The sequence below is a fragment of the Oryx dammah genome, unplaced genomic scaffold (genome assembly GCF_014754425.2).
Source record: "Oryx dammah isolate SB20612 unplaced genomic scaffold, SCBI_Odam_1.1 HiC_scaffold_25, whole genome shotgun sequence".
Classification (NCBI taxonomy): domain Eukaryota; kingdom Metazoa; phylum Chordata; class Mammalia; order Artiodactyla; family Bovidae; genus Oryx; species Oryx dammah.
This window is the reverse complement of record NW_024070209.1, coordinates 73,127,154-73,148,821: the sequence shown is the minus strand read 5'-3', so window position 1 is coordinate 73,148,821 and position 21,668 is coordinate 73,127,154. Positions and strand designations below refer to the sequence as shown.

The 21,668-nt window shown below is 48.0% G+C and overlaps 1 protein-coding gene across 13 annotated transcripts in view; it reads right to left on the bottom strand.

Annotated features, from left to right (window-relative positions):
• Positions 1-5,178: 5,178 nt before the first annotated feature.
• The window catches only part of DTNB (dystrobrevin beta), a 238,612-nt gene continuing 222,122 nt past the window's right edge, over positions 5,179-21,668 (bottom strand). For 4 of the 13 annotated variants that reach the window (XM_040224496.1, XM_040224499.1, XM_040224501.1 and 1 more), the window contains 5 exons: positions 15,132-15,291; positions 14,250-14,339; positions 11,008-11,061; positions 7,350-7,384; positions 5,179-5,498 (listed from right to left, as the gene is read on the bottom strand). In XM_040224496.1, coding sequence (XP_040080430.1) covers positions 7,380-7,384; positions 11,008-11,061; positions 14,250-14,339; positions 15,132-15,291 — 309 coding nt within the window. In that variant the 3' untranslated portion in view covers positions 5,179-5,498; positions 7,350-7,379. The remainder of the gene's footprint in view (positions 5,499-7,349; positions 7,385-11,007; positions 11,062-14,249; positions 14,340-15,131; positions 15,292-21,668) is intronic. The other 9 variants (XM_040224500.1, XM_040224506.1, XM_040224507.1 and 6 more) reach the window with 5 other exon arrangements.

Genomic DNA, 21,668 nt, shown 5'->3' with positions numbered 1-21,668 from the left:
CCAATGAGTCAGCTCTTTACATCCAATGGCCAAAAATATTGGAGCTTCAGCATTAGTCCTTCCAGTGAATATTCAGGGAAATTAACAGAAGGCAATGGCAACCCACTCCAGTACTCTTGCCTGGAAAATCCCGTGGACAGAGGAACCTGGTAGGCTGTAGCCCATGGGGTCGCACAGAGTCAGACACAACTGAAGTGACTTAGCAGCAGCAGCAGCAACAGTGCTTTCTAAAATTGGGAAACTAATTTGATGTCCATTTTTTCACACCAGGCTCTACCAAAACTGTCCTGCCATAAGGCAGGAGGCGGAGGGAGATGACGCCAGAGTATCCTCCACCTGTTTGCCAACACAGTCGGTGGGAGAGTCACCAAGCCCCTCCCCTAGAGACCTCATTTCCCAGGCAAGGCTAAGTGTGCAGAGATTTCAGAATCCTTGGCACTTATTAGTACTATTTGTAACTGGGAAGAGGGCCTGCAATGTCAATCAGGTTCTCTCCTGATCTTGTTCAGTTGTGTCCAACTCTGCGACCTTACGGACTGTAGCCCACCAGGCTCCTCTGTTCATGTGCTATTCCATGCAAAAATACTGGAGCGGGTTGCCATTTCCTCCTCCAGGGGATCTTCCCGACCCAGGGGTTGAACCCTGCATCTCCTGCATTGGGAGGTAGATTCTTTCCCAATTCATCACCTGGGAAGCCCCATCAGGTTCTCTACTCATCATTTTCTCTCTTACAATACCCATGGGAATAGGAGTTTCACATAGGCTGAAGGTAAGCAGCCCAGCTGGGGCCTGAACATCATTTAGTGGAGAATACAGTATTTACATTCTAGGTAAGGGAATTAGAAATGACTGCTTCTTGCCAGGAAAGTTATGACAAACCTAGACAGTGTGTTAAAACACAAAGACATCACTTTTTCAACAAAGGTCCATATAGTCAAGGCTTTGGTAGTTATGTACAGTTGTGAGAGCTGGACCATAAAAAAGGCAGAGCACCAAAGAATTGATGCTTTTGAACTGTGGTGCTGGAGAAGACTCTTGAGAGTTCCTGGACAGCAAGGAGATCAAACCAGTCAATCTTAAAAGGAAATCAACCTTGAATACTCATTGGATGGACTGATGCTGAAGCTCCAATATTTTGGCCACCTGATGCAAAGAGCTGACTCACTGGAAAAGACCCTCATGCTGGGAAAGACTGAAGGCAGAGGAAGAGTATGACAGAGGATGAGATGGTTTGATAGCATCACTGATACAATGGACATGAACTTGAGCAAACCCTGGGAGATGGTGAAGGACAGGGAAACCTGGCGTGCTTCAGTCCATGGGGATGTGAAGAGTCGGACATGATGACCAAACATTCTGAGGAAGGCATCTTGGTATAAAAACTCCAATGGTGGGGGCTCAGTGCCAGCAACAGCCTTTCTTCCCCTCTTCTCCCTCCCTCCTGAGCCAGGCAGGGCATTGGTCGCCCAGACACTGAGACTGTAGACCATGTAGGACTCACTCAGTCACGAGGCATCTGTGAGCTTGGTCTTCTCCAAGTTCAAGGCTTCACCTATGACGCTGCCCCACCCTCACTCATAAGGGAAGGTCTTTGTTTATTGAGTGGTGGTGAACCAAAAAGAAACATCCTAGGATTACCAGTCCTTCTGGTATCCTGGCCAAGAAATGTGACAGCAGAGCCCTCCCAGAAGGGACGTCTCTCTTTCTCTACAACAGACAACTGATGCTGTCCCTTCTCCACCTGACTGGCCATGGTTTCTTGCAGTGATATGCTTTTCCCCTCCTAGTATGGTGGTCCTCACATTTGGTTGGACCTACAACACCATCACCACCACCATCACTCAGGAGCTTGTTAGAAAGGCAGATTCTCTGGCTCTGCCCCAGGTACTCTGGGGGTGGAACCCAGCTCTCCCTATTTTAATAAGCCCGTGGGGGATACTAAGTTTGTGGGCCACCGGCATTGTCTCTTACACCTAAAAGCCCCCAGTAAGAGACTCACTTGGTTTTCTGATCCACACGTGGAGGACCTGTCCACTTGCACACAGCTTGCAGTGATGGAATGTCTGCCCAAGGAAGGTGGGTTACCCACGTCCCCGCTCCACCTCCAGCAGTCACCTGACCCCTGACAGAGGTGGTCAGGAAAGGCTAGGTTTAGAATTTACTACACGGCTCCTCACAAATCCTTGTCTTCCAGAAGGTGCAGCAGGAATTCAGATGGCTCTGGGCATTACCATAGCAACTGTACCTTTCCGAAGCTGTCATGGACTACAGGAGCAGGGCGTAAGCAATGCCGAAGAGGGGGAGTCTGCTGGTGGGAGAAGCACACCCAGCAGCGGAGAGGGCTGTGACAATAAACGGAACCTCAGCGTGGCTGGGATTTATGAACCTGAACCTGGTGGGATCTCGACTTCCTTGAGACCCAGGATGCCTCTGGGACCTCTCCAGGAGTCTTCCTAGCTACAGATCAGCACCAGCCCAGGGGGCCCACAATGCCGACAGAATATGCCAGTTCTCTCAAAAGGTGTGTACTTAGTCGCTCAGTCATGTCTGACTCTTTGCAACTTCATGGACTATAGCCCTCCAGGCTCCTCTGTCCTTGGGGTTCTCCAGGCAAGAATAGTGGAGAGGGTAGCCATTTCCTTTCTCCAGGGGATCTTCCCGACCCAGGGATCAAACCTGGGTCTCCTGCATTGCAGGCAGATTCTTTTCCGTCTGAGCAACCAGGGAAGCAGGTTAAAGTAGGCTAGCTCCTAAATCAGAGAAGGCAATGGCACCCTACTCCAGTACTCTTGCCTGGAAAATCCCATGGATGGAGGAGCCTGGTGGGCTGCAGTCCATGGGGTCGCTGAGAGTTGGACACAGCTCAGTGACTTCACTTTCACTTTTCACTTTCATGCACTGGAGAAGGAAATGGCAACCCACTCCAGTGTTCTTGCCTGGAGAATCCCAGGGACGGGGGAGCCTGGTGGGCTGCTGTCTGTGGGGTCACACAGAGTCGGACACAACTGAAGCGACTTAGCAGCAGCAGCTCCTAGATGGTTATGAAGCAATTAGTAAGGAAGTGCCCACTACAGGGTGTATCCTGTTACAGGTCAGGGTTAAGGACAGGGACCCAGCTTCAAGCTTCTGGTAGAGGTCTGTATTCGAAAGCAGATGTCAGGCAGCCAGGAGGCACAGCAGGGGCTTTATATAATGGTAGATATTCCAGCTGGAAAATAAATCAACTGTTGAGAATTTATATGAAAATGGACCACCCAGACATGTAAGCAGTCCCTGTGGCTCTCTCCTGTCTGCTTAGCATCTTCTGGGTGCTGGTAAAGTGGGAGGCTGGAAGTTTGGAGCCTTTCCTGTGTTTGAAGACTCTGACTATACTCTTTGGCAAAGGCCAAGCAGAGAGTGAGAGACAACTGGAAGGTGGTCAGGCCTGCGGGGGGCCCAGGAGACACTGCTATTCACACCTGCACCCAGCTGGCCCAAGCCCTTGGCTGTTTTGAAGCCACTAGTGCTTCAAATCTGTTCGAGTATTTGCACTCTTTAAGAAGCAAGCAATCCACACGAATCAGGAAGCGGGATCTTGCCTGTCCTCAGGGGCAGGGTACTAGGTGTGGGAAGTCAGGATTGCAGAGGCAGCATCGAATCACCCATTGGTGTCCTCTGTGAGGCCCCGGCCTACCTAGACCTTCCACGCCTAATCTCACCACTGGTTGGCACTGACTGTCCCCCAGGACATTCCATTTGGTTCCTCTCCTCATCTCTCTAGTCCTCCAGGCAGGCTGGGACCCCCGCCCCCAACCCCCATCGGAGCACCTTGACACAGATGTTCTTTCAGGAGAGCTGCCTTGGCATCCCTGGGGCCTCAGCTCATCGCTGGTCACACTCTGGGCTCCGTAGTGCATGGGAGCTGCTGGGGGGCGGGGGCGGGCAGCTGCAGGCTCTCCCCCAGGCACGGGGTTTCTCCCGAGGCTCCCAGAGGAGTGCTTTTTTCCCACACCAGCTCTGGCTCCCGTTTTCCCTGCTGCTCTGGCACTTCTGGAGTGTTCCCAGCTGCTCCAGCCCCTCATGTCTGGTCTTATCACACTTAGCTGCTGGGCAAGGTGCTCCCACGCGAGCCTCGACCTCCTTCAGGAGTGGGAGTCACGGAGGGAGAAGGGGGTGCGAAGCGAGTGCTGGAGAGCGCCCCACCCCTGCTCCTTCACCCCGACTGCTACCTCACGAGGCTCCCAGGTGACTCTGATCGCGGCCGTGGGTGAGCCCACGACAGGCTCGGCGCAGCCGTCCTCCCTCCGACAGCGGGCCGGGGTCTGCAGCGGGAGTGCATGTTGGGGGTGGGGGGAGGCGAGAGTCGGCAGTGAGGCCTCTCCCTTCATTCCAGTCATTGCCCTTTATAAATATTTATAACAGTTCTGCTACTAAAAATAACATCCTGGAGCCCAGGGAGGAGAGGAGGGGGGAATAAATGAAAATCATCCGGAATTGGGATTGATTAGCCTGTGTGCGGGAGCGGGATGGCACTGGGAGATAGGAGAGGCTGCGCGAGCGAGGCCCCCGCCCCAGACGGCGCTCCCTCTGGCGGTCACCGGTCAGCGCGTCCCGCCTGGCCGCCCCAGCTCCGCGACACCCGCTCGCCTGCTCTCCTGCAGCGGCCCGAGGTGGAGAACGAGGAGAAAGAGGACGAGGTGGAGAAAGAGGAGGAGAACTCGTCGGGGCTGCAGGGGCAGAGCTCGCTCGCTCTCTGCTCCCGCTTACAGCCCGGGCTGCAGCGCAGCGGCGTCGAATCGGGCGGAAGTGTAAGCAGTGAGAGAGAAAGGAAGGAGGCTATTTTTAGCCCTGTGGCCAGGGTGTGAATGTCTGTAGAACCGAGCAGAGCCTGAAGCTGTCTTTGCACGACAGAGGGAAGAAAACCTGTTGGTTTTTAAAGGTCAAAGGTCGGGAGGAAACTCGTGCCCCCATCCTGGGAAGCAGCCCGTGTGCTGGCGACATGCCAGCAAAAACTCCATCAGCACACGCGCGCGCGACACACACACACACACACACACACACGAGATTGCTGCTGTTTCTCTTTTCAACCTCCAGTAAATTCCAGCAAGAACTCCATCAGCTCTCTCTCTCTCTCTCTCTCTCTCTCTCACACACACACACACACACACACACACACACACACACACACACACACACAGATTCGTGCTGTTTCTTTTCTCTTTTCAACCTCCAGTAAATTCCCGTTGCAGAGATGGGACCATGCCCGGAGGAGAGTGATGAAGATGCTAGTTCATGCAGGACTGTGCGAGGGTGGGGTGGGGGGTGCGCCTTAGGCGGCACCGGCGGTCCATCCCACTTCCCACCGGCCTGGGCTCCCCTCTCCCTGGCAGGTGGTAACGTCTGGCAGCCTGCAAGCCTGGTCCAGGTGTGCAGCAGAAGATGGACAGGAATGCGCCTCTGGGAGAACACCTCGCCTTCTAAGAGTCGGTCGGTGCCAGCTCTCTCCACGTCCCCTGTACCTGTGCAGGACAGATGCACGGTGACTCCCGGGCTCCGGTGCAGGGTCTCAAGGCAAACGCATCTAACATCTGCCGGGACCGGACGATGCACGGGGATGGCGCTGTCCGGCTGCTTACCTTGTCAACTCAGGACACTCGAAGAGGGACGGGACTCACACCCCTCTTTTAGGGAAGCGAGTGTTCTTTTTCTGGGGGTATCTTGGGTCTTTGGAGTCCTTGCTTAGGTCACAGAGTCAGGAAATGTTTCCAGGAAAGAAAGAACTGTGTTTGCAGTGCAAGGAAAGTGGTGGTTCCATGGGGTGAAGAATTGTGACTGAAGGGAAGGGCAAAGAGGTTGGTGAAGTGCTGAGAAGCCCTGGATGGAAGGGGAGAAAGCCTCAGCCTCACACATAAAGTGAGCAGAACTCAGAGTCCACCTGAGTGTTTAGGCTTTTCCTTAACTTTCTGAAACTCTCCCTCCTTTGAGTTTCTCACAATACCCCCGTCCCAAGGTCAGAGGACAGCACTAGAGGCAGAGGAGTCAGGGCTGGCACCAAGCTCCTGGAGGAGAGTGATGAAGATGCTAGTTCATGCAGGACTATGCGAGGGTGGGGTGGGGGGTGGGCCTTAGTCTCCTCCTGTGTGCAAAGAGGGGTGGGCCAGCTGGTGGACACGCCTTTCCTCATCCCCCAGTTCCTGTGTGCCCTGGGGAGAGGGAGCCCTGGCAGGCTCTCCAAGGGCAAGTCAGCTCCTGACTGCCTCATAGCTGCGGCAGCCACAGCCTGCTTCAGGAAGGGCCTTGCCCGCATGCGCAGTGAGCTCAGGGACAAGCCTGCCCAGCCTGGGAGGCTTTGTGATTTCCAGGGCGGCCAGAGAATTTCCACAACTCAGGCACTCCCCGCCTTCGGCTTGCACGATCCCTGAGCGGAGGGAGACTCCGAGAAAGCAGGTCCGGGAGGGCAAGCAGGACAGAACCCAGGGCCTGGTGCAGATGGGGAAAAGCGGGGCTGTCAGGGAAAGGCCTGGAAGTTGCTCCAGGACAAGAACACTCAGGAGGGCCTGGGAAAGGTCCTTTTCTGGACCGTGGGCTGCAGCCCTGGCTTTTCTGTCTGGAAGATCTGTAACCGAGGAAGATGGCCTAACTTTTAAACACATGAGGTGGGGGGAGGGGAGGGAAGCAAAGACTAAAAAAATAAAGAGGAATCTCAAGGCTGCACCAAAGGCATCTATCCTTGAAAGAACTCTTCTCTTGAACAGATTGGTTGTCCAAGTATTTTTGTTCCTTCCTTTTAGCTCTCAGTGCAGACCTAGAAGCTGCAATACCTTGGAACTGGAGCTAGATAAGAGTTAAGGTCCTAAGATGGAAAAACATGAGAGGCTAACTCTCAAGGCAATGGGCATTTGTCTGTGAGGAAATATGAACTTTTATTAATTTTTTTTCTTTTTTTTTTTTAGGAAGTGAGAAGGTGCAGCTTGGCCAGGCACCATGGGAAACTTTATGGAGTTATTAGTGTGACCCTGCACTGGTGGTGATTTGGACATCTGGAGAAAAATGACAGAGGCTGCGGGGAAATCAGAAGCAAGGAGGAAAGAGAGGCAGCCCGGGGAAGTGACTTTTGCCACCTGTATCCCAACACAGGTGACACCTGCCTGAAGCCCAGGCTCAGAGCAGTGCTGGATGGGCCAGGGTCTGCAAATGGGGCCAAGCAGGTGTGCTGGAGTAGCTGCACAAAGAGAGGAGGTGCAGCGGCGCTTGTAAAGGCAACTTCAACTTGCATCTCATGTGTCGGGGCAGCTCTGGCTTGGGAACTATGATGGAGGAGAGGGAGGAGGGAGTGGGCTGTGGGGGAGGGCAGGGAACATTGTACTCACCCACGCTTCCTCTCTGGCCCGGGTACTCCGCTAACCTGTGCAGCACAGACACAAACGACAGACGGAGGTCACAGTCGGGGTCTCCTTGCCACCCGGGGGTTCTCCTGGGGCCTCCCCGACCCATGGGCTCCTGGACTTGCTCTTTGTCTCCTCTTAGATCAACTTTTTCCAACCAGGTTTGAAAACAAGGGGGAAGTCACATGACCTACAACCAGCAACTACGACTGACCTAATGTAGCCATGGATACACATGTCTCTCAGGAGGAAGAGAAATCATATGAAAATGGAAAGGAATCCACCTTCAACCTAGGGAGCAGTTACATCAGAGGGCACAGCCCACATGGTTCTGAAAGTGAACAAGGTGAAAATGGCTTAAACTTTGAAAAGAGCAATATTTCCTTCCTGCAGATGCATCTGCCGGAGACTCTAAATCAGACTCTTGCTCACCATGAAATCTTGAACCATCTCCTGGACTGTCAAAAGCCTGTATCTATTCTTACCAAGGACCACTGCTGTCAGTCTCCCAGACATGTACCAGCATTAAGCATGCAAAGTGGATTTATAGCTCTCAATACCATGATGGCAGATGCTGGGAGAGGCGATTCTGAAGGACACAGGGGCAGAAAACGACGCTGTGGAGTAGCAGCTGAGGGCTCTGAAGTAACATGGGGAAGTTATATTAGCCTGTGTTTCACCTCCACGGTCTTGGTTACAAGGACTGACCACCCAAAGTGAGGGGAGGGCACTCCTACTGTGGAGCAGAATCGTTTCCCAGGATGCACCCGGACAGGGAGCCAGGGTGGGCAGGGAAAGGCCAGGGTGAATGTGGCTGTGAAGTCGGGCTGTATCATGGGTTCTTCAGAAGTGTCCATTTGGCTCTCATGGTTTCCACTGAGCAGACTGTGCCTCATGGGGTGCTGACATGGTTGTGTTTATATTATGTCAGCATGATTTCAACCCCGAAGAAGTCACTCTTTCTCTCTTTCTGGTTGATAGTTATTGCTCTCTGATGCCTAGGTGACAGCAGTTATTGCCACCTTGGTCTACAGTATTAATAAAATCTCATGCCTAGATCATGGTGGAGAAACAGAAGTTTCATCCATAAAAACACTTGGTTTTAGAACTACACCTACGTAACAGCCACATGTTAGCTACAGGGGCCTATCCTGGGACCCATACAGTGTTGACAGCCAAATATCCTTTTTAAACCCTACCCATCTCTCACCCCAACTCTTAACACTCTGCCCCCTGGGGATGACACTTAAAAAAACCCACAGAAATGGAAATTCAGGCATTCTCACAACAAGATTTCACACAGACATACAAAGCAAGAGGGACAGAAAGAAGAGATGTTGACTGGGCAACACAGGGGCAAAGACAGAGGGTCCCGGAGGCCAGCAGGTACCAGACAAGGGAAACCACGCCCAGTCCGTGTGTGAGACACAGCCTCTGTCCAGACTTAAGTCAGGCCTAAGGCTAGAGTCTGTGGGCAGGGCAAGGCCCAAGCGACCAGGGCAGTCTTCTGTGTGCTTCGGGGGAGCAAGGGAGACTGGGGAGAGGCCCTGGGAAAAACTATTGGGGAAGGGGGGGGTACAAGGGGAGAGAGGCCAAAGCAGCAGCTGTTATGTCTTCAGCCAAGAACATTCCACATGAAAGCCGGGATCTGACTGGATTGTGTGCGTGCATGCACGTGTTCGCAGGGTGTGTTTACATAAGCGTCAATCTATCTCTGTGTGTCTCCTCTTCTCTCCACCTCTTGCAGTACAGCCCTCCTGCCTCCTTCCTAGTCCCTCATCGGCATGCAAAAGTCAATTTTATCTGCAGCATTTCTAGACGTTTCAAACACCACTGCCCTCTACTGCTGACCTTTTGACAGCTTTATGCCAAATACATCATTCTCATTAATACATCATAGCTGTTGTCCACTTTCTCCCAGGCCTCGCTCAGACTCACTTGATGATTGCAGCACCTGGAGTATGTTTTTCTTTCCTTGACTCATCCTTGGTGATTCCAGTGTCCTTGCTGGCAAACTCCAAAGACACCTCTCTCTCACTCACACGAGCCGCTATGGGCAAGTGCTCTGGACCTTCCCCTTCTGAGGTGCTCCCCTGTTCTCATCACAGCCTCCTTTTCTGTATCCACTTCTCTGCACTCTTCCTTAAGACTTCTTTCATTGCACTTGGTCTCCCAGTCCGCTCAGACTAAAGATGGGTGCTGGCGTTAGAGACACCTGGGTTGAGTCCAGGTTCTGGCGATTACTACCTGGACACATTGTTTAACCGCCCTTAGCCTTGTCTTTGGAATCCTTTCCTCATGGAGCCATGGAATTAGACAGGAGTGTGTTAAGTGCACAGCCTCCAACAGGGACCTGAGCGAGCTGGGCCAGCTCCCTCTCATGTTCCACTTTCAGCATCCTCAGGAGAGCCACCTGCCTCTCTCTCTGACAAAGTGCTCTCCTGCATGCCACCCTGTCTATTTCCTTATGTTTGTGAATCTACTCACATCCTGAAACATGCTGGCCACTGTTCTAGGCACTGGGGATACAACTGAGCAAAACAGATGGAAGTCTCTGTCCCGGGGAGCTCACATCTTGAAGGAAGCCAGCAATAGATGTATTAAATACATCACAGAAATAACAGCTGACTCTCAAATGTCCAAAGAGAATTGTAATATCTGTTTAGGATAATGTAGAAACACGAAGATTAAGAGCATGAAGTCTAGAGTTAGGAAAACTCAGTTCAAATCCAACCCTTACCACATGTGGTGCCAGCTGTAAAGAACCTGCCTGCTGATGGCAGGAGATATAAGAGATGCGGGTTCAATCCCTAGGTCAGGAAAATCCCCTGGAGGAGGAGATGGCAACCCACTCCAGTATTCTTGCCTGGAGAGGCCTATGGACAGAGGAGCCTGGTGGGTTATAGTCCATAGGGTCACAAAGAGTTGGACACGACTGAAGTGACTTGGCACGCATGCAAGCTGTTTGATCTAAATTTCTCTGAGTCTATTTACTCACTGGTAAAATGGGAGATATCATTATATTACATATCTCACCGAGCTGTTGAGGGATGAATGAGATTATACATGGAAATCAGCTAGCACAGCTCTCTGAACATAACAAGTTATTAAGAAGGTTTTATATACAATAAAATGAGGAAGCCTTACTGTCCTGGGTTGATACCTTTTCTCTATTGCTTTTAATTACTCTGAGAAGCCACAAAACCATCTGGCTAATCTGTCCACAATAATCTCTGCCTTTTAAGAAACCTTCCTGTATTTATAATTCTACACTTAAAGTCTGATGACTAACTTTTCCTGCCACTTCCTTTTACCTCCTATTTTGCGTATCTTAAATTTTGCTCTCCTAACTCTATCCTAAATTGAGGCAAGGGGTCATGTTTGGCATTTTATTCATATCCACTTCCTGCATCCCATCCATCTTTCATAGTGTCAGGAAACCAGGAAGCTTTTTTTTGTTGATCCACTGACAAGAACACCTCTAGGGAAAAACCTGGTGGCCAGCTGGGAAAGGCTGGGAGAAGCATCCGCAGGGGTCTGAAAGCACTGGGGAAAGGTGGTGGCAGGAAGGAAGGAACAAAAGGGAGAGGGGGCTAGGGCTCTGGCCCCAATCAGACTAGGGGTCCTGTGGAGCTGCCTTTACCTCTGTCCTTCCCATTCTGCATCTTCTCTTCTTCTTCCTCTGCACCTTCCCCTGCTGTGAAAACAAGTCCAAGGAGGCCAGTGACCCTTAAGCCAGTAGAAGCACAGGCAGAGGGAGAAGGAAGGCGCTTAGCAGGCTAGGGATGAAACCCTAGTTAAAGGGTCATGGCTGCAGGCCTCCAAGGGTGCTGCGGTCACCTGGTCTGTGCCCCGCGTGGCACATGCTGCAGCCATCAGGTCCCCATAAGCCCTGGGCTCAGAGGAGTAGTGCAGTCTGACGTCACCCCCACCCAGCTCCTGGCTCTGTTGCTAGTTTCTCTAAGGGATGACATCTACTAGCAATATGGTGAATACCTTGCACTCAGGTTCAAGAAAAGCACGATTGAAATGTACAGCAGGGAATAACTAGGTGAACACTGGCTTCCGTTTAAAAAAAAAACACTAGAGGTTTTAGCAGAAAACAAACTTAAAATGACTGAACAGTGCCAAGCGGCAATGTGGAAAAAAAGCTAATGCCATCTGAGGCTGCTTTCCCAAGAGGCCTGACCGGGGAGGTGGTGGCTCACTGTTCTGGGGAGGGGGAGGGGGTCACTGGTGGAAGACCCCTTGTGATCTGGAGATGTGCTCAGTCCCAGGAACTCACTTTGAAGTGGGGCCTTGAAACACTTGGCCACACCTGGTGTGGACATGAGGGATGGTCAAGGGAAACCTGTGTCACGTGAGGAATGGCTGAGGGAATGGTGATCAGCTGCCTAAAGAGGAGAGGCCGTGGGAGAGCCACGCTGTCTGCCTTCAAATACTGGAAAGGCTAACGTGAAGGAAGGACTGAGCTCCCTCTGGCAGCTTCTGGGGCGGTTGTGGAATGAGAATAAATTCATCATAGAAAGGCAGATTCTGGCTCTCTGATAAGCAAGAACTCCCCAAGGAGGAGAACTGGTCATGAATGAGCTCACTGGAAATATTCAAACAGAGGACTTTTAAACCGGGCAGCAAGCTGGATTAAGCAGCTTCTGAGATCCTTTCAACTCTAAACAGTCCATTACTCGTGCAAAAATTTCAAAAAAGATGAGGAACGTAAGCTATGGATATAAACAGTATGTTCACGATACACATAAAGATAATCTGAGCAACTAGTCTCGTCCTCATGAGAACCTCGACAGTGACAGTAAAAATGTGCTGGTGTTGGGCAAGGCTCCTCCACTCACTGAGAAGTTGGCAGCCTTGCACATAAAGGAGTTTGCTTCTGTGTCTGATAAAGATACTGTGCCAGATGTGGACCCAGTCCACGTCTACCATGGACTTCAGGGCGTTGGAGAATGAAGCATCCATGAAGGAGGTCTTGGTGGGATTGCAGATCAGACCCCTTGTCCTGCATGGGGATGAGGGCAGTGCAGTGGTAAGAGCATCAGCTTAACGTTCGAACCTAAGCTCTAGGACCAGCTTGGCCCCTTCCAGCTGAATAACTTTAGGCAAATCTCTTTATTGATAATCACTCATTGCACTTCTAAAGTAAGGGGAGTGGGGGACTTCCCTGGAGTCCAGTGGTTAAGACTCTGTGCTTCCAATGCAGGGGGTGTGGGTTTGATCCCTGCTCGGGGAACTAAGATTCCACATTAAAAAATTAAAGTAAGGGGAGGGGACAATGTGATCTCTGAGGTACCTTCCAAATACATTACATAGCTTTATTAAAACCATCCTTTCCTACCAGGAGAGATGCCTGGGTATTCCCATACACTTACTTTTTTAAGAAGCTGTGTGGTCTCTATGTGCTTTGTGTTTAATGATGTCCAGTTACTCCTCAAACTCATGTGATGAGCTCATGAACCACGTATTTTGCACAAACCCTAACAAGCAGCCATGAGGCACAACTGTGGTTAATTTCCATGGCCTGAAATCCCCTAAGAAATTCCCTCCAAAAGTGGGATTTCTGGCATTGGTGGGGAGCTATATAAGGGAAGGGACTTTCTGATCACCCATGAGGTCATCTCAAAGGCAGTCTCGTCTTCTGTTTATGTGTGTTGTGTGGAGGGGGAAAGTGCTTCTAAAAGGGATTGAGAAATGGTACCAGAATGGGGACAGTGTTACCATCCTGCTCCCTCAACAGGAGAACTGACATCTTATCAACTGTACTGGAAACACCAACCTTATCCTCTTCTAAACAAAAACAGCAGATCTGAGAGCAAAGCCATTGGCCAGACCTCAGCCTGTCTCATGACAACTCTAAAAGTGTATGGTTTCACCTATAAAGGTCTGAAGGACTACTCAAGGCTTGCCTTCCCTAAGTGTATGGATGGATGATTTCAATGTATTATGTTTGAGTAAGTACATGTGTCTGAATAGCCCACGGAAAAACTGCTTTATATCTTTATTCAACAACCTTGTTAAGCTACTTCAAGGTATTCAAAAGCACAATATTAGGTGAAAGGAAACAAAAGAGGGCCACCTGTATGAGTGACCCACAGCACTTAGGAAGGAAACCTGTTTGTTTAATATAAAATATGGGAATCTGACCATCATAAAAAAAATTAGTAAAATATCTGGCAGCTTCAAAACTGATTCAATCATGGGAATTCTTGCAGATATGATGATATGGGAATGGCCTATTTTTTTTTTCTCCCCCTCTTGGGTTTCATGGAGGGGGAAATATGCCATGAGGTAAGGGTCTTGGGAAAATCATGGGAAATAGCTGTGAGACAGACTGAGAAAGAAGTCATAGATAAGACTGAACATGTGGAGTGGAGGAAGCACCAGACTCAGGTCATGAACCTCCAGGGAAACCAGAGCCTCGTCACGGACAAAAGGAAAGAATAGGGTTTCAAAACCAAATCAAACAGGAGAAGCAGAAAGGCAGCGGGAGGAAGTCCAGAAGCTTTTGTGGCTGATTCGGTTCCCCATCGTCCAGGAAAGCTCCGAGCGAGACAGCCGAGCAGGCCTAGGGAGAGAGCAGCTGTGGAGGAAGTCCAGGTGGAAGACACAGTAAGTGAGGAAGGGGCCCGACGGAGCCAAGTTCCTTTAAAGTCAGAACTGTGTCTGGTCCACAAGGCGTGCTTTTAAGAGAAACTTTAAGTGTGTGACCACGTGTGGGAGACAGGCTCACAGGGGAAGGCATCCAGAGAGTTCCTGGAAAGCAAGGAGGCCGCGCGGTGAAATGAGGGAGGTGTTTTACCACGCGGCGGGTGGGTGGCAAGGAAGGCAGGGGCAAGGAGGGGAGGCGGGAGGCTGGGTGGGAGCTCTGGGCGTCACCTGAGTGGAGCTCCTTCACCAGGGACGACATGGTGTTGGTGATGGAGTCGGCAGCCACCAGCAGGTCATTGCGGAGGTTTCTCCTCGTACCTGAGGAGAGGCAGAGCAGATGGCGATGCCTGGTGGGTAGGTGGGTGATGGTGATGGGGTGGGGGAGACAGAGCTGAGCAGATGCCTCAGTCGGCCAGCCCTGGGACTTAGTGTGGACTCCTAAGGGAAGATGGGCCGAGCAGCTCCGCCTGCTCCCAGGCACTGGTGCCCAAGGCCGTGGTTCTCCTCTCTCTTCTCTTTGCGAAGGCAGGACCCTGTCACCTCCACGCTTCTCAGCCACAAAGAGGTGGACTGCAGAACAAACCCTTGGCCAGGACTTACTCTCAGCTCCACCTCCCTGCTCTCGTCTCTGCCACGAGACAAGACAAGACTTCCTGAGCAGCCTCGTCTTCCACCCACTACAGAACACGGCAGGCCATTAACTCCACAGACAAGGCGCCCTCAGCAAGGTCAGATTCAGAGTTCTAGACTCCTTCTCCTGCTTGCTCTAAACACTTTGCAGGCCAAGCACTCAACTTTAGGAATGATTCCATCCAACTCCTCTGGAGGAGGCAAAGCCCAAAGGACAAGGCACTTCACACAACCCTCCTTAAAAAGAGCACAGAAACCTAGGAGGCCTGGCCCTCGCACACATACAAGCCTGCAGACCTCCCGCTGCAGACCAGCCCATCGAATGAGAAGGGGCCAGCACGACACTTGTTTTTACTGTACATGAAAATCTGATCATTGAAAGCTAAGCACACAAAAGAAAACGGGGAGAACCACAGCAGGGGTCTTGTCCACGTTTCCAAACCCCTTTAGCGCTTCATTTTCCTCTGCTCCCGAACTCACCTTGGGCGAAGGCCTCCTGCATGTCTCCGCTGACTCCACTCAGCGGGTCCTGGGGGCAGTGGGTGGGGGTGGAGCCGGCGGAGGTGGAGCGCACGGGCATGGGTATGGGGCGTCCGCCTCCGTGAGTGGGCGAGGTATGCGGTGATCCTGTGGCCTGAGCCTGGGAGAATCAAAGAGAGAAAGCCTGTCATCTCCTGCGCCTTACCTCTTTGAGGAAGGGGCAAGTGCTTTTTCTCAGTCAACCTGAGCCAACCTAGGGCTTCAGTTCAGTGATGCAATGCACTGCATGATCAGATTTGAAAGAAAAGAGTCAGGCTGCCTCCAGGACTGGAGAGAGGAAGAAAAGGAGCAGGGAAACAAAAAGGGAGAAGGGGAGAGAACAAGGGGGAGGAGGAGACGAGGCAGCGAGAACACTGCAGAATAAACTAAAAGCGGAGGGAAAGTGGAGGCGTACTCAGGGAGGGAGGGTAGAAGGGCCTTCCAGGTGGACAGATGGAGCGGGGTAGCTGGTAGAGGATTTGGGAGGGGCTGGGGTCACAGCTGGGAAATAATATGGAAACATCTTTCATTTCTGTTTGCAAACACATTCATGTGCATCACCTCATTTGAGCCTCATAACGACTCGAGTAGTATCCATTTTAGAGAAGAAAGACAAGGATGAAGAGAGTAAGAGCGCTGTGTCAGGGCTGCACAGCTTGTCAGCGGGAGATGCTGGAACAAGCCCTTCTGCTCCCAGGGCAATGACATGCGCTTTGCACCTCTGCAGCTGCTGGGCTGCAGGAAACGTGCCTGATGAGTTTGCGGGTCAGGAGCCCAGCCGCAGGCAGTTCTCAGAAGCCGAGTCATCTGGCCTGTCATGCTGCCCTCGTCAAGCACACAGTGCAGTCTTCTTTGAGCCATTCCGTGGGGACTGGGTAAGAATGGACACCCGTTTACTTGGACACCGAGCCTTCCGTGGGAAGGCTCTGGTGCAGTTTTGGAGAAAGCTGGGAGCCATGGGATAAAAGCTTTAAAACTCCAGTTAAAGGGAGTCTGCTGAGATTTGGGCTCTGCGGCTCTTTTAGAGGAAGGGCAACTGAGGGTGGCATAAAGACTAGGGTTCTCTTTGGAAGCAAGACTGGGAAAATATAAGCCAAAGTGTGCAAATAAGTTCAAAGGAAGATAATTATCTTTGGGGAGCTGGCTCAGAAACCCCACATACAGAAAGAATCAGCTTCCCTGAACAGGCTGACAAGGGGCCTCAGCTCAGCTTCACCCAATGTGAGCGGTGGACCGAGCAGAAGTGGTCTGTTTTCCATCATTCTTGCTCTGATTCGTGTCTGTGTATTTTAATCTGAGAAACTTGAAAAATACAAGGCAAGCTTAAAAGTACAACGTAACAGACCATTCAAATTGATATTTAATATTGTGTGAAATTTATTTTAACACTGCAGATAAATCTGAAGACCCCTTGACTACTAATTCTTTTCAGTCCCTTCTTCTCTTCCCTTCAGAGGCAGCCATTATCATAGATTTTGTGTGAAACTTTTTACCTATGTGTACATATGTTGTTATGAATAATATATGATGTTTCATGCCTTTAATTTTGCATGAAGGGTATCATACTGCACATATCATTTGGTAATCTGCTTTTATCATCTAGTATGCTTTAAAAAATTTTTTATTGAAGCATAGTTGATTTACAATGTTGTGTTTAACTTCTACTAAAAAGCAGAGACATTACTTTGTCAACAAATTAATGTCAACAAAGCCATCTAGTCAAGGCTATGGTTTTTCCAGGAGTCATGTATGGATGTGAGAGATGGACTATAAAGAAAGCTGAATGCCGAAGAATTGATGCTTTTGAACTGTGGTGCTGGAGAAGAGTCTTGAGAGTCCCTTGGACTGCAAGGAGATCCAACCAGTCCATCCTAAAGGAGATCACTCTTGGGTGTTCATTGGAAGGACTGATGTTGAAGCTGAAACTCCAATACTTTGGCCACCTGATATGAAGAGCTGACTCACTGGAAAAGACCCTGATGCTGGGAAAGATTGAAGGCAGGAGGAGAAGGGGATGACGGAGGATGAGATGGTTGGGTGGCATCACCGACTCAATGGACATGGCTCTGGGTAGACTCTGGCAGTTGGTGACGGACAGGGAGACCTGGCGTGCTGTGGTTTGTGGGGTTGTAAAGAGTCGGACATGACTGAGTGACTGAATTGAACTGATACAGCAAAATTAGCATACTTTTTTTGAGATCTTTCCATGATGCAAATAAATATGAACTTATTAGGCCCTTACTTCACATTATATATAAAAACTAACTCAAAATGCACCATACCAAATATAAGAACTGAAACTGTAAAACTCTTAGAAGAAAAGATTAGACAATGACTTTTCAGATTTGACACCAAAAGTATACATTACAAAAGAAAAAAGAGATAAACTAGACTTCATTAAAATTAAAAACTATTTTCAAAGGACACCTTTATGAAAGTGAAAAAAGAATTCATAAGATGGGAAAAAATTTTTTCAAATCATATCCCATAAAGGATTTATATCAAGAATACATACACAACACTGTAAATCAACTATATTTCAATAACACAACTAATTTTTTAAAAAGAATATGTAAAGAATTCCTACATTCAATAATAAAAGGACAAGTAACTTAAAAAATTAAAACAACAAAAAAAAACAGGCAATTTAAAAATATGAAAAGGATCTGAATAGACAATTCTCTAAAGAAAATATGCCAATACAGAATAAGCATATGAAAATATGCTCAATATTATTAGCCATTAGGGAAATGCAAATCAAAACCACAATGAGATACAACTTCACAACCATACTCTTAAGATGGCTATAATAAAAGGACAGATAATAACAAGTGTTGGCTAGGATGTGGCAAACTCAGAACTCTCATAAGCTGCTGGAAGGAATGTGAAAATAGTGCAGCTGCTTTAGAAAATGGTCTGGCAGTTCCTCAAAAGTTTAAATATTGTGACAAGTCCACTCTTACATGTATATACTGGCCATAAATGAAAATCTAGGTATACACAAAAATTTGTACACAAGTGTTCATGAGAGCCAAAAAATGAAATCCAAGTGTCCATCAACTGATGAATGATTTAAATAATTTAAATAATTCATGTAATACATTCTTTCAATGGAGTATGATTAGGCAATAAAAAGGAGTGAAGTACTGATACATGCTACAACATGCATGAACCTTGAAAATATGCTAAGTGAAAGAACTGTTATAAAAGGCTATATATTGTTTGATTCCATTTATATGAAGTGTCTAGCATAAGCAAATCCATAGAGATGGAAAGTAGATTAGCGGTTGTCTGGGACTGGGTGCCTAGGAGGAATGAGGAGTGAATGCTAATGGGTTTGGGGTTCTTTTTGGAGGAGGGGAAATGTTCTAAAATGGATCATGGTTGCACAATTCTGTGACTATATTAAAAACCACTTAAAAGGATGAAGTGTACAGTATATGACTTATAGCTCAATAAAACAACTGAAAAAGACACACTAACAAAAAAAAGCTAAGCCACAGACTGGGAAAATATTTGTAAATTATTTCTGATAAAGGAATTGTGGATCTTCACAATGATTTTTTGGATTTGATACCAAAAACAAAAGCAAAATAACAGGTGAAACTACATCAAACTAAAAAGCTTCCACAAAGCAAAGGGAACCATCAACGAAATGAAAAGGCAGTCTACTGAATGGGAGAAAATATCTGCAAGCCCTATGTGTGATAAGGAGTAAATATCTGAAATATAGGAAGAACTCATACAATTCCAAAAACACAATTTGATTTTAAAATGTGCACAGAAACTGAAAAGACATTTTCCCAAAGGAGACACAGAAATGGCCAACAGGTATATATGAAAGGGTACGCAATGTCACAAATCATTAGGGAAACACAAAACAAAACTTCAGTGAGATATTACCTCATATCTGTTAGGATGGTCATGATCAAAACACAAAAGAATACATTTGAGTCAGTTCTAATGAGGTGGATGAAACTGGAGCCGATTATACAGAGTGAAGTAAGCCAGAAAGAAAAACACCAATACAGTATACTAACACATATATATGGAATTTAGAAAGATGGTAACAATAACCCTGTATGCAAGACAGCAAAAGAAACACAGATGTATAGAACAGTCTTTTGGACTCTGTAGGAGAGGGAGAGGGTGGGATGATTTGGGAGAATGGCATTGAAACATGTATAATATCATATAAGAAATGAATGCCAATCTAGGTTTGATGCAGGATACAGGATGCTTGGGGCTGGTGCACTGGGATGCACCAGAGGGATGGTATGGGGAGGGAGGTGGGAGGGGGGTTCAGGATTGGGAACACTTGTACGCCCGTGGTGGATTCATGTTGATGTATGGCAAAATCAATACAATATTGTAAAGTAATTAGCCTCCAATTAAAATAAATAAATTTAAATAAAAAAAAAAAGAGATAAGTGTTGGTGAGGCTGTGCAGAAAAGGGAACACTTGTGCACTACTGGTGAGAATGTAAACTGGTGCAGTCATAGTATCATAGTATTGAGTATTTCATTCAAAAAATGAAAACAGGGGACTTCCCTGGTGGTCCAGTGGTTAAGAATCCATCTGCCAATGCAGGAGACAGGGGTTCAATCCCTGGTCCAGGAAGATCTCACATGCTGCTGAGCAACTAAGCCCATGCATCATAATTATGGAAGCCCGTGTGCTGTACAGCCTGTGCTTCATAACAAGAGAAGCCCCTGGAACAAGAAGCCAACAGAGTGAGAAGTCCATGCACTGCAGAGAAGAGCAGTCCCCACCAGCAGCAACTAGAAGGAAAGCGCGAGAGCAGCAATAACAAACACACAAAATATCCATAATTAAAAAAAATGAAAAACAGAACTATCGTGTGATCCAATAATCCCACTTCTGGGTATATATCCAAAGAAAATGAAAACAGGATTCTGATGGGATATCTGAATTTCCATGCACACTTGTTCACTGCAGCAATATTCATGATAGCTAGGATACGCAGACAATAAGCATCCATCAGCAGATGAATGGATAAAGAAGATGTATTATGTATGTTCAATGGAATATTATTTAGTCACGAGAAAGAAGGAAATCCTGCTGTTATTTATGGTAAGTGAAAAACACCAGACAGAGAAAGACAAATACTGCAAGGTATCATCTCTATGCAGAACCTAAAAACAAACAAAAAAAAACCCCACACTCAGAAACTGAGAGTAGCAAACTAGTTGCCAGGGGCTGAGTGCTAGAGGAGTAGGGAGAGGCTTCAAAAACGGTGCAAACTTTTGGCTGAAACATAAGGTCTGAAGATCTAATGTCACATGGTGACTACAGTTGATAATATACTATCCTATAGCCGAAATTTGCTAAGAGAGAACAACTTAAAGGCTCTAACACACACAAAAGATAAATATGTGAGGTGATAAAGGTGTTAATTGTAGAAGGAAATGGCAACCCACTCCAGTGTTCTTGCCTGGAGAATCCCAGGGACGGGGGAGCCTGGTGGGCTGCCATCTCTGGGGTCGCACAGAGTTGGACACGACTGAACTGACTTAGCAGCAAAGGTGTTAATAAATTAGATGGAGAAATCCTTCCACCATGTATACATTTAAGTCACTTCAATGTATATATTTTAAATATCTTATAATTTTATATGTCAATTATATGAACTTCCTGATGTTCAACACAAGAGAAGACTCTACACATGGACATCACCAGATGGTCAACACCGAAATCCGATTGATTATATTCTTTGCAGCCAAAGATGGAGAAGCTCTATACAGTCAACAAAAACAAGACCAGGAGCTGACTGTGGCTCAGATCATGAACTCCTGATTACCAAATTCAGACTCAAATTGAAGAAAGTAGGGGAAAATTGCTAGACCATTCAGGTATAACCTAAATCAAATCCCTTATGATTATACAGTGGAAGTGAGAAATAGATTTAAGGGTCTAGATCTGATAGAGTGCCTGATGAACTATGGATGGAGGTTCGTGACATTGTACAGGAGATAGGGATCAAGACCATCCCCATGGAAAAGAAATGCAAAAAAGCAAAATGGCTGTCTGGGGAGGCCTTACAAATAGCTGCGAAAAGAAGAGAGGTGAAAAGCAAAGGAGAAAAGGAAAGATATAAGCATCTGAATGCAGAGTTCCAGAGAACAGCAAGAAGAGATAAGAAAGCCTGCTTCAATGATCAATGCAAAGAAATAGAGGAAAAGAACAGAATAGGAAAGACTAGAGATCTCTTCAAGAAAATTAGAGATACCAAGGGAACATTTCATGCAAAGATGGGCTCGATAAAGGACAGAAATGGTGTGGACCTAACAGAAGCAGAAGATATTAAGAAGAGGTGGCAAGAATACACAGAAGAACTGTACAAAAAAGATCTTCAAGACCAAGATAATCACAATGGTGTGATCAGTCATCTAGGGCCAGACATCCTGGAAAGTGAAGTCAAGTGGGCCTTAGAAAGCATCACTATGAACAAAGCTAGTGGAGGGGATGGAATTCCA